Source organism: Ailuropoda melanoleuca, chromosome 5, assembly GCF_002007445.2.
Source record: "Ailuropoda melanoleuca isolate Jingjing chromosome 5, ASM200744v2, whole genome shotgun sequence".
NCBI classification, from domain to species: domain Eukaryota; kingdom Metazoa; phylum Chordata; class Mammalia; order Carnivora; family Ursidae; genus Ailuropoda; species Ailuropoda melanoleuca.
Genome location: NC_048222.1, coordinates 130274584 through 130287939, shown reverse-complemented (window position 1 = coordinate 130287939; position 13356 = coordinate 130274584). Strand labels below are relative to the sequence as shown.

The window sequence follows — 13356 nt, the reverse complement described above, 5'->3', positions numbered from 1 at the left end:
CTCTTCCAAGTTGCAGAAAAAGTACAAATATTACTTATTCAAAACCCGGATATTAAATAAGAAGTAAAATAAAATAGAGAATAGCAATCACTAAGTGAATGTAACATTACCTGAACCTACAACGTACAGAATCAATAGTTCTTTGGGCGGCAGAGTGAGAGGACAGGGGGTACCGGTGTGTGAAAACAAGGAAAACAAGTACTAATGTAAAGACATTAAAGACCCATGGGAATAGGTCATATAAAACCAGATGATCCACTGCTGCACTGTCAGCTCCAGAGCAGTTCAGAAGCAGCCTCCTTACGTTTCCTATAGGCAAGTCTTTCTTTCAAAATAAAAATTACGATCATTATCTGCTTCACAGTGCCTCATAACCAGCTGTGCAGAACATTAACCCATCACACTAAAGAAAAAAAAAATTAACTGCTGAGAAAATTAAGACCTTATAGAAAAATAGTGAAAGCCACTGAAAATACGTTCCCGCTCATAAGCATAAACAACTAAAGCAGCACGTTAAATTAGGCAAATCAGTAACATTTTCCACTTCTAGTGAGGACTGTATTATGAATTTCCATTTTCCATCACCTGCACTGTAGAAACCTTTCAAGAATCTCTTCCTCACACACGGTTCCCCACCACCAGCTGTTTCAGCAATATGGATGATGGTTAAAAATGTATTTTGTTTAGGACGCCTGGGTGGCTCAGTTCGGTTAAGCATCTGCCTTTGGCTCAGGTGTCCTGGGATCAAGCCCTGCATCTGGCTCCCTGCTCAGTGCGGAGCCTGTTTCTCCCTCTGCCTCTGCTGCTCCCCCTGCTTGTGCTCTCTCTCTCTCTGTCAAATAAATAAATAAAGTCTTTAAAAAAAAATGTATTTTGTTTGCAGATAATACACCGTGACGGCTCTATGTGTCAAGCTGGCTATAGTAACCAGTTATTGTATTACTCTAAGTGTAGCTGTGAAGGTATTCTGCAGATGTGGTTAACACCTACATCAGCTGACTGTCAGTAAAGGAGATGATGGCCAAGGCTGCATATGGCCGACCCTCATCCAATCCGTCAAAGGCCTTAATTGCCAGCTGAGGCCTGCCAGAGATGTTCTGTCTCAAGACGGCAACGTCCACTCCTAGTTGAGTTTCCAGCTTGTAAGCCTGCCCTGCAGATTCCCACTTGCCACCCCACAATCATGTGAGCCAAGTCGCTGAAGTATATATATATATATATATATATATATCTCCATCCTATTGGTTCTGTTGCTCTGCAGACTCGAACTGATAAACACACATTCAGAGACTTTTTATATGTAACTCTCGACCACTTTACTCTTCCCTTTTCTGATTTACTGATCCTGCTTCTCTCAGCCCACCCTACCCATGGAACCCACCACACACAATTCTTAGAACTGACTTTTTTCCAAGTTTTTGCTTCAACAATCCCTATAACTTTACTTCTCTATTTCTATCCCTTAGGCCCTTGTTTTTCTGATGATTAGAAAAGAACAGCAACAAATATACTTGGCATAAACTAGGATGAAAATTCTCAGACAGATGCACATTTGCATATACAGATCCCTGCATTAGGGAAATTTCAGATCGCAAAAGACTGTTTACAAAGTCACAGTTTCTTGAAATATAGGTAAGGTACATTTTAAAGTGGTATTTTCATTCCAACAAGGAGCTCAGAACTGTTTCTAAGAAATCAGAACTACAATTGGGAAATAAAAGTTAAAGGAAAAGTATAATTTCAATTACCGAAATTGAATTCTTAATCCAGTACAAGAACACTCTTATTTTAAAATCCAAACATCCTTATGCATGGAAAACTCCCTTTCAATGATGAACTTCAGAGCTCTAGAAGAATTAACTAGCAAAATATTTCAACAGTATTTTTTTAATGCTAAACTTTCAAGTTACTCAGGTCCCTTAAAACTGAAACATTCCAGCGTTTAAACAGTCGACTGGAATCAATACATATTAACAGCCTTGTAAACGTACTAAATAGTATAAAGAAAAACATTAAATATTTAAAATAACAATGACATCCTCACCTCCCACATCAACCTGTAATCCATATTTTCATCCAAGTCTTCAGGCATTCTCTTCTCTCCAGCGAACGGTCCAAACTTTTCACCCTGAGTAGTGATGATTACATTGAAAGGGGGTTAGTGCAATAATCAAGTTACAAAAATAAACTTATTTCTTTTTCAGGAAATTTTTTTTCTCCAAACCTTCATGCCCAATGGGTGAGACACATTTAAAGTATTATCTAATTTACACAACACAAAATATTTACATATTTAAAATCCAACTTAATCTGTTTTTAGCTTAAGAGCCTGAATCCACAATACAGGAGCCAACATAAAAGGGTTAAATTGCATAACATTCAAATTCTGACAAGGCCTCTGGCAAGTGGTCTTAAAATGACAAGCATTGAGTTTTGCCTGACTTGAGAGACAAGCCCACCAGGCAGAAAATCACCTGGTTTCCATAAAAATCATAAATTCATCCCAATTATGAACAAGAAAGAAGCAGGTTTGCCATTCTCAGAGGAAGAGCATTCATAAATAAAGTTTAAACTCCCCTGCCAATCTTTCCAACAGCCAAGGCAGCACACTATAAACCAGTTTCTCAAAGTGCAGGCCTTAGAGCCCACCTGGCATGAGAATCAACAAGGACATTGGTTTCAAATTCAGAATCCTGGGCTTATTAAAATCAGAAACCCTGGGAGTGGGGCATGGGGACCTGCATTCTGACAAGCTTCCAGGTGAGAAGCACAGATGGCTGGCTCTTGCAGTTACTTGTGAGGCAGGTTCCACTGTTTTCTCAACTAAGGTGACCAAAGCAGAGACTGGAGAGCCAGGGAGCAGGGTTGGGTCTGTCCAGCCAGGCCTGTCTGTAAAACGTGTGCAGGAGGACACAGAGCCACGTGTGCCTTTGTGAGAGTCCTCCAACCTCCCTGTGTCTAGTGTTCAGGGGAACCCTTCCCCTCCTCAAAGGAAGAAAACTCCAACAACATCTGCAGGGGAACTCTGATAAACATTGTTGGAGGGAAAAACCACCACCAACCAAGGCAATGTTTTGAGGAATACAAATTACTTAATGAACAACAGAAAACCCAACTCCTGTAAATAGTAACATGTTAAAGCTTAAAGGAATTACAGCTAACTCACCCCACCCCTCATTTGACAAATAAAGAGAAGAGGTCCTGAAAAGCTAGAAAAAAACAGCTGTATCCAAAGGCCTATTCCTTAATGTTAATTTAGGGACAAAAAAATAGCTACAGAGGGTCCTCAGATCGAGATTAGCACCATAAATAACCCTGGCACAAGCACATCAAAGAAACAGGAAGACTGCTCTTTATACTAGCACAGAGTTCTTGACACAACGTTTAGCAAGCGAATTGCAGAGGCTAGAAGCCAGCTCTGCCTCCTCTCCCCGTCATGCCTCACTAGCCACTTCACTACTCAGGCAGCTCCCAAGGCCCCAAAGATGCCTTCCTTGAAAAAGAAATCATTTTTTCACCTCAACATGGGACCTTACCAGTATTTAATGGCAGTTACGAAAAGCTGTATAAGAAATGAAAGAAGTGAAGCGTCTGGGTGGCCCAGTTGGCTGAAGCATCGGACTCTCCATTTAGGCTCAGGTCATGATCCCAGGGTGGTAAGACAGAGCCCTGGGTCAGGCTCCACACTCAGAGTGGAGTCAGCTTGAGATTCTTTCCCTCTCCCTCCCCACACTGTTTGTCCCCTCCCCCCCACCCCTGTGCATGCACTCTCTCTCACTAAATAAATAAATAATAAAATCTTTAAAAAAAAAAAAAGAAATGAAAGAAGAGGGGAGGGTAATTAATATATACTGAACTACTGCGGGTCATACTCCAAATAACCCTATGTGAGAATTTCCCCATTTAACAATGAAGGACACGGAGAATCGAACAGTTTAAACAACTTGCTCGATTAAGGTCAACGACCCAGCAAAGATTAGAGAAGAGCTTAGGAAGCAGTGGTCTGTTCTGCTCAGGCACGGTCTGCTTCACCATGCCACCCACCACTCAAAACCCTCACGACTGTATGACCCAGTGCCCAGGCAGCTCACCCCTCTCTTCTCACTTTCCATCGACTACAACCTTTAGTAACTCTGTGGGCCACGCCTTGCTCATAGTAGTCACTCAACACACGGACTCTTGAACTGAGTGAAGAAACTGATGGACTGCTGTTAAAGCCAATCTGGAAGGCAGACCAAAAAATAAGGTGTGTTTTTGGTAATAAATTTGAGGATTTGGTACTAATGCATATAGTTCATCTTTTCACAGCCACATATTTAGTGTTTATCAGTCATTGCAGGAGGCAGTAATCTAAGTACATGCTTTCCAATGCAACTGATCTACCCATGCCAGTCAGTTTGTCTCTGCAGTACAAACTGGGAGGGGGAAAAAAATGAATCAATCAATTCAGCAGTGTTCAAAGGACTGAAGAGGAGGTATGGAAACCCATATAAATGCACTGGAATCAGTTAAAAAGATTGCTTGGTTGCAATGTCTAGTGAGATTAATAAAAGAATTACAGATTTGAAAATTCAAAATAAGAATCAGGACTCAGATTTTAAAGCCTCACTAGTAAGAGTGAGCAAGCACTCTATCATAAACTCAAAATACCAAACTAGAATAAAATTGCTTTCAACTTTTTTCTTCAACCCACAGTAAGAAATAAAGTTTGCATCTCAGCTTGGCATATTCACATGTACACATAGAAACACACACATAAAACTAAACTATAGGGGCGCCTGGGTGGCACAAGCGGTTAAGCGTCTGCCTTTGGCTCAGGGCGTGATCCCGGTGTTATGGGATCGAGCCCCACGTCAGGCTCTTCTGCTATGAGCCTGCTTCTTCCTCTCCCACTCCCCCTGCTTGTGTTCCCTCTCTCGCTGGCTGTCTCTATCTCTATCAAATAAATAAATAAAATCTTTTAAAAAAAAAAAAAAAAGAAATTACCAATATCTGATCATTTTCAACCTACAAAATGAATATTTTTCATATGATTCATTATAATAAAAATTATATATACATATGCATTAGCATAATTAACACCCAAGGTGAGGTTTACAACTAATGACAGAAAGAAAACCAATATTCCCAACTATCTTCTTGAAAAAATTTTTGGCTGACATCATTGGTTTTACTCTCTGTGATTAAGCTGCTGAAAATCTCCTATTAGCAGCAGGAAAACCGTCAGCTGTACTATTTGCTTGATGTTCGTGTGTGCCTACATTATTGACACTACCTTCATTGCAAGAATTTTCCTAGAATTCTTTACGTCAAGTTATCTAAGGGGTCACTATATCAAATGCTTACATGGTCAGGCAGGAAAGCAGCACAACATCTGTCATCCAACAGCAAACATGTAAAGGACACATTAGGCAGGGACTGAGAGGCAAGCCGGAAGGGCAGGCCCACTTAAGCTTTTCTACTGAAGCTGAAGTTAGTATATCACAATGGGACCTAATGTTGCTAGATATCTGCAAGTATTTCAGAGAAGCTGACAACTCAAATGTGTACGTGAAATCGCTACTTTTCTCTGTTGGCGATGAATTCCAAGCTTTCAAAACTCTGCAGGTCAAATAAAGTGTGACTTCAAGACAAATTCAACCTGTAGACAGCAAACCGTTCAAGGCAAACTCACCTCTCAGACTGGCCCAATGCCCAGCCTGCCATGGTGCTTCTCTGCTATTTCTAAACAAGCAAATAATTAATCTATTCAATTGGCCACCCACTGGACCAGACAATAACTTTTAATGAACAAAAAATGAGTGATTATAAACATGGGCCATTTTCTCTCATTTCGCTTAATATTAGCCAGAAGTTGAAAACAAGATTTACCATAGATCTCTCTCTTAGAACAGTGGGGAAAGCACTAGCTGAGGCTTCAAGAGATCTGGATCCTGGGGCGCCTGGGTGGCGCAGTCGTTAAGCGTCCGCCTTCAGCTCAGGGCGTGATCCCGGCGTTCCGGGATCGAGCCCCACATCAGGCTCCTCCACTAGGAGCCTGCTTCTTCCTCTCCCACTCCCCCTGCTTGTGTTCCCTCTCTCGCTGGCTGTCTCTCTCTAATAAATAAATAAATAAATCTTAATAAATAAATAAATAAATCTTTAAAAAAAAAAAAGAGAGAGAGAGATCTGGATCCTAATCCCTGCTCTGCCGTTGATTAGCTGTGACACAGCAGGATGTCACAAACTTCTGAGCCTTAGTTTCCTCACCTATAAAACTTAGGGATTTGGAGTACCTGATTTCTAAGATTCCTGCCAGCTCTTAAATTCTGTTAGAAAGAGCTTCCACAGGCCCAATTTGGAACAATTTGAGAATCAAAGAGAACAAAACGGTAAGTGACTGAAATACATTAATACATAAACACATTAATTCTTAATGATTGTACAAGAAGGAGAAAAAAATTTAAACCTCATTTGCCATCACTGGAGGGTAACAACTTGTTAAAATTAGTAGAGGGAAAGGGGCGCCAGGTAGCAGTTGGTTGAGCACCTGTCTTGGGCTCAGGTCAGGATCCCAGGGCCCTGGGATGGAGTTCCACCCTGGGTTCCCTGTTCAGTGGAGAGCCTGTTTCTCCCTCTCCCTCAGCCCATTCCCAACCCCATGCTCTCTCTCTCTCTCAAATAAATAAGATCTTTTTTTAAAAGTCAGTAGAGGGAAAGAACTACCATTTTGCCCTACCTTTTCAATAATACCCTAGATCAAGAGAACCAGACAACAACCAATAGAGGGAAAGCTCTTCTTTACAGAGGAATGCTAATTTATCATAAAGAAGCACTACTTATTTGAATGAAAGCACCATTTTGAAATCCCTAAAAATGGAACTGATTCAGACAAGGGTGATCCATGGATGTTAAGACCATTAGGTAAAAGGCTGATAGTGAAATAGATATTCATCCAGTATCAGCTCAGATTACTGGTTTAAGCACAAGCTCCCTTTTAACTGGAAAAATCATGTTTCCCCCGTGTTGGCATTACTAACAGTGGGGAAAACCAGACATTATATACCCCTGCTATAATGCAGTCTGAGGTAAACCATTCCAGCCGCTCATTCCCCAGTGTCTGTCATAGGAACGTGAGAGGATGTTTGCAGAACTCTCCAGCCACCTGCACAGGCAAAAGGGCAGTGAACATGCGCAGACCTCTTCCCCCTTGTCCTGTCTCTCATCCAGCACCTGGGGAGACCCGTGCTACCTAGAAAGAGAGCACAGGGATAAAACACCTATGAGAGGGAAGTGGATGCTTCCTGTGATGCCCACAGCTCACACTGCACTCTTTATTGCAATGTAAAAAGTATCCTGAGGGTAGGAAGAAGTGGTTAGTATACAATGTCAGTGCATTAAAAAAAAAATAGTAAAATAATCTATACCTAACTTCCAGATTTGAAGAAATATAGAAGATAGAGAAACACATTACACAAAGCCCTGGGAAAACAATCAGATAAATCCAGACTGTGAGATACTCCACAATTAGCCTGATCTCCTCAGAAAGTCAGTTATTAAGAAGGGGAACAGGAAAAGGGAGACAGTGAACAGATTTGATAGACATAACCAAATGTAATAGGTGGTCTCTGATTTGCTCCTGGTTCAAAAAACAAACAGCTATAAAAACATTTTGGAGGCAATTGGAGTGTGAATATGGGCTGGAATTAGAAGACGTTAGGAAATCACTGTTATTTTTGTTGGATGTTAAAATGATATTATGGCTATTTAGGGGAATGTCCTCATACAGAAATACTGAGGGAAAAATTGTCATAATGTCTACAATTTACTTCGAACTGGCTCAGCGAATAAAAAAATATATACATATAAATGAAATAAATTATATTGAAGTGAATCAGTCTGCAGTTGAATCATTCATATGTGTGAAATAATGATCATTTTTCACAGAAGGAGTCTAAGGGCCCACTTAGAACATAATTATATTTCAATGTTAAACTACGGTCCATGTGTTGCTCTCAAAGTACAAGTAGGCCTTCAACAAAGTGTGTTTCTAAACAGTTCAGTATGAAAAATATCCAATCTTCTTTCCCTACTATTACTGTTGGGGCAGAGACAAATTGCCTCATTATATGCTATATCCATACTCCTTAGTACTGGAATGCTGACCTTGTTGAGAGTAATAATGCATGTAGGTAGAAAAACATTTACCAGCTTCCCACTTAAATAGGGAAGAGAGCTAACAACATGCAAGCAGAAATCATTATATGAACCTACCACAAAGGCTCTTAACAGGAGGACTACATCAGCTGGCAAGTACACCCTAGGGCCTCGGTTATTTCCTCTTTCTCCCCACCTGGAATAAAAGCATGAGAGCTGGAATAAAAGCATGAGAGCTGGAGCTAAAGCAGCCATCTGGAGGCCAAGAGAATGCAGACTTCCACCCCAACATCTTAAGCCACTGAACTGATAGCAGTAAATGCCTATATGCCAACTTCTTGTTATAGGGAGAACATAATCCCCAAGGTTTAGATTACTGGAGTTGTCTCTATTACTCTCAGCTGAGATAGCAAATGTCAAGGAAAAGAAATGCACTAGTGCCCAAGACATTACAGAATCATTCTGTATGAAAGGAGTCCCTTATAAAATAAATATGAAATGGGAAATGCAGGAGAATTGTGAGGAAGAAGAGATGCTGGGTATATGGATATAGCACCTTCCTGTTAACCCCAACCCTAAGTTACTTGCTTCTCTTGAGCAAAACAACTGCTACTGGTGTGTACGGCAAACCGAACGTAAGTGAAGCCTTAGGTTTTGGCAAAGAACAAGTGTGAAGCATTTTCTCCAGTGGACTAAGTAATAAACTGGAAAATAGCAGAAGAGCCAGTACTGAGGACTGGAAACTAGGGAAGGCAGAGAACATTTTGAAAGTCAGAGATGGGGGAGGGGGCCACAGCCCACAGTCTTTTCCATGCTTGGAGTCCAGGAAAGTACAAGGAGACCAGACAGCCCAGACAGCCGAGGAACAGTCTTGGGCTTCGATATAACCACCAAGGCAGATTGCCTATATACAAAGGGGCCCAGCCACCTGAGAGAGAAAGATCAGGCAGAAAAATGAGAACCATACTCTGCAAAATAGAACTCCTACAGGAGACAGAATACTTTAACTAAAAGGAATACCTCAACTACGTAAGGAAATTTAGAGATTCAAGTAGAGCACTCAAACACACACACACACACACTCACACACACACGCGCACAAACACACTCTTTTAAGAGTGGGCGGGGGGGGAGCATGATTTCCCAACTGAATATTTTTAGAGAATGAGCTGAAAGAGAAATAGACTAACCTGAAAATCACTTACCCAGTCAGGAAGTCCTTTACAGTCAGGTGGAAGGAGAGCTACTTGATGATATACACAGATTCCGAGACAATATTATCCACATGATGATGAGAAAAAGAATCACAGAAAGTCACTAACTAAACAAATGAATCAGAACAGGGGACAGAAGATGGCAAAAGAAAATGAGTAGCTGGTGTATATACACACAAAATTAATGACAATTAATAGGGTGTGTAGACTATATAGGGTAACTAACAACTCTTAAAACAAGAGGGACACACTTTTAAAAGAAATTCTATTAAGTAACACACCATTTCATGGAACTTAAGGATTGTTGGGGAAAGCCAGCAGGAAGGCAAAAGCATCCCAAAAGTTGCACAGCATGGTGTGGCAGCAGGGGAGGGAAGGAGAAGAGGGAAGAAAGAAGGAAATGGAACATCTTATAGAAGAAATTGTGTGTTTTTGTGGGAAAATAGTTGAGCTCTAGCTATCGGATGAAATGATACCCTATTGATTATGAAAGAGGGAAAGAGTGAGTAAATCACTAAAGAAAAAGAGTAGAACTAACAAAGTGATCAGAGGGGAGAAAAGAATGAACAGTGACTTGAACAAACAGCAAAATAAGGAAAATTTAAAAATAAGTTACAAGATAAAATAAGTAATAAGCACAAAGAAAGATGACCAGAATGAAATCAGCTATATCAGTCATTACGCTAAATAAGAAGGTCAAGTTAAATTCTCTTATTAAATGAGAGACGGTAATACCACATTAGGAAATATAATCTAGCTACATGATTATAAAATATAAAAGAAAATGATAAAAAGTGAATTTACGTGAGAAGACACAGAGATACATAGAAAGGCAATAGTGTCAACATCAAACAAGAATTAAGTTTAACTGCTGAATGCACTAAACAAAATAAGGCAGAACATTATATAGTAATAAAAATATATTTATGAAGATGATATAAGAATGAGAAAACAGAAGTATAAAAATACTAAATATGCCCAAACTTTCAGTTATAAAATAAGTCATGAAGATAGAAAGTACAGCATGGGAATACAGTCAATAATATTGTACGGTGACTGACAGTGACTACACTTATTGTGGTGAGTACTGAGTAATGTACAGAATTGTTGAATCAACATGTTGTATACCTAAAACTAATATAACATTGTATGTTAATTATATTTCAATAAAAAGTGCTTAAAATGGCCAGTTTTAGGCTATCTATATTTTATCAAAATAATTGAAAAATTAACAAACTTTTCACCAAAAAAATATATATGTATTATATACATAATACATATGTATACTATATATCCATGAAGAACTAAAGTGGGTGATTTTATTTTTTTTCTTTTTTTTCAAAGATTTTATTTATTTATTTGACAGAGAAAGAGACAGCCAGCGATAGAGGGAACACAAGCAGGGGAAGTGGGAGAAGAAGCAGGCTACCATCGGAGGAGCCTGATGCAGGGCTTGATCCCAGAATGCTGGGATCACGCCCTAAGCCGAAGGCAGACGCTTAACGACTGAGCCACCCAGGCGCCCCGTAAAGTGGGTGATTAATTTATTAAGTAATAAAAATAATAAGTGGAGTCTTTTGGGTTTTCTACATTCAAAGGGGCACATGCACCCCAATATTTATAGCACCCTTATCAACGATAGCCAAACTATGGAAAAAGCCCAAATTTCCATCGACTGATGAATGGATAAAGAAGATGTGGTACAGACCATTACTCCATCATCAAAAAGAACAAAGTCTTGCCATTTGCAACAACATGGATGGAACTAGAAGGTATTATGCTAAGCAAAATAAGTCAGTCAGAGAAAGACAAATATCATATGATTTCACTCATGTGGAATGTAAGAAACAAAACAGATGAACATAGGGGAAAGGAAAAAAAAGAAAGAGAAGCAAACCATAAAAGACTCTTAACTATTGAGAACAAACTGAGGGCTGATGGAGGGAGGTGGGCAGCAGAGAGGCTAAATGGGTGATGGGTGTTAAGGAGGGCACATGTGTTCAGCACTGGGTATAAGTGATGAATTACTAAATTCTATACCTGAAACCAATTTTATCATATGTTAACAAGAATTCAAATAAAAATTTGAAATGAAATAAAACAAAATAAAAATAAACGTAAGAATATTTTTTAAATGCCATTAATTTTAGGGGCGCCTGGGTGGCACAGCTGGGTAAGCCTCCAACTCTTGATTTTGGCTCAGGTCATAATCTCAGGATCATGGGATCGAGGCCCATGTTGGTCTCCATGTTCAGTGCAGAGTCAGCCTGAGATTCTCTCTCCCTCTCCCTCTCCCTCTGTCCCTCCAGCTCATGCTTTCTCTCTCAAAAAAAAAAAATAATAATAATAAATCTTTAAAAAAAATAAAAATAAGTGCCATTAATTTTAAAACTTTTTAAGTTAAATATCCACCAAGAATTTAAAAAGAGTATCACTCCTACCCTAATAATACAAAAGGCCAACAAACTACAAAACCGTAACTTTTCTTGAGGAGAGCACTAGCTTAGCTGAGGCAGATGACAGAAGGAACAGCGGCCAGCCACCACGGGAGCAGGTAAGAAATCAACTGACATTTTAGTGGTCTGCCAAAGGATGCATGTGAGACGGCCTGAATGTATAGAGCCCGTGGAAGCCCCAGACCTAAGGGGAGTTCACGCACACTGGCAGTCTTCTCCAAGGAAGAGTCTCCCATACACGAAAGACTGGGGCACAGACAGGAGAACAGAGAGACGCCTCGGTGTTGCAGGCATGCAAGAGGGGAACAGCAGCTCCTGCAAGAATGGCACAATACCCCACACCTCCTGCCCTGACCTTTCTTCCAAACGAGGAGAAGCCTTGAGCCACTGCCAGAAAAGTAGCACACTGTCATCCCCGGAACACGAATAAAGACCCACTGCTGCTAGAAGAAAGACAGGAAGTAACACAGGCTCAGGAACGTCCGCCATAACCATAAGAGGGTTTCTACCATTGGGTAAGGAATAGGAGCCCTCTCCCGGGCTTTATTTTATATTATAAAAATATACAAATATATCTCACCTCCTCTCTGACATCTCTGTCTGTTGTCTAACAGAAACTTCAAAATCAACTTGCCTTCCTCTGAGTTCCTAATCCTCCCCCTTCAAGCCTGCTCCACCCACAATCTATCCCAATCTCAGTTGTTGACGACAGACAAGCCAGGCCTTCCAATTTCTCAGGCTAAAATCCTTGGACTCATCGTCGATCCTTCCCTTTCTCTCCTCCATACTCATCAGCGTATTCTGTCACTGCCATCTTCAAACTAAACTCACCACACTGCCACCATCTTGGTCTAAGCCACCATCTTCTCTCAGCTGGATCATTGCAACAGAATCCTAACAAGTCTTCCAGGTTACACACTTGCCCGGCGGCCGACCCTTGATACACTCAAGTCAGATCACGTCACTCCTCTGCTCAAAACCCTGCAGCGGCTCCCTGTTTCACTCAAAGGAACGTCACGTCGACAATTTACAATGGCCTGAAAGAAAGAAATGTGGCTCTCAGTACACTTCCCTTCACTGACTCTCTGACCTCCTCCCCTACTCAGCCACTGCTCACTCCCTTCCAACCTCATTGGCCTCCTTGTCCTGGGACAGCAAACAAACTCCCATCTTAGAGCCTTCACTCTAGCTGCTGCCTAGAATGCTTTTCCCCTAGAAGTTAACTTTCCTCCCATCCTGTAAGTCACGACCCAAACCCCCCTTGCTTAGTGAGGACTCACTGGACCACCTATTTATAATAACACCCCCACACCCTATCCCCGCACTCTGCCAAATCTTCCATACCTGGCTCTACTTTTTTTTTCCGAAGCACTTATCACAGTGGAAGGTAGTGTAAAATTTATCCGACATGGTCATTGTTTAACTTCTGTCTCTTCTCAGTAAAATACAAGCTCCACAAGAGCCATAATTTCTCTTTTGCTTGCGACTATAGTCATAATGGCCAGTACAGATTTTGTCATGAAGATAAATCTTAAATAACTGTGTAAAAC

At 40.6% G+C, this 13356-nt stretch overlaps 1 protein-coding gene across 1 annotated transcript in view; it reads right to left on the bottom strand.

The window, feature by feature from the left end:
• The window catches only part of PRDM5 (PR/SET domain 5), a 189800-nt gene that overhangs the window by 168939 nt on the left and 7505 nt on the right, over positions 1–13356 (bottom strand). The window contains exon 2 of the mRNA XM_034661743.1: positions 2045–2128. Within this exon, the coding sequence (XP_034517634.1) occupies positions 2045–2128 (84 nt within the window). The remainder of the gene's footprint in view (positions 1–2044; positions 2129–13356) is intronic.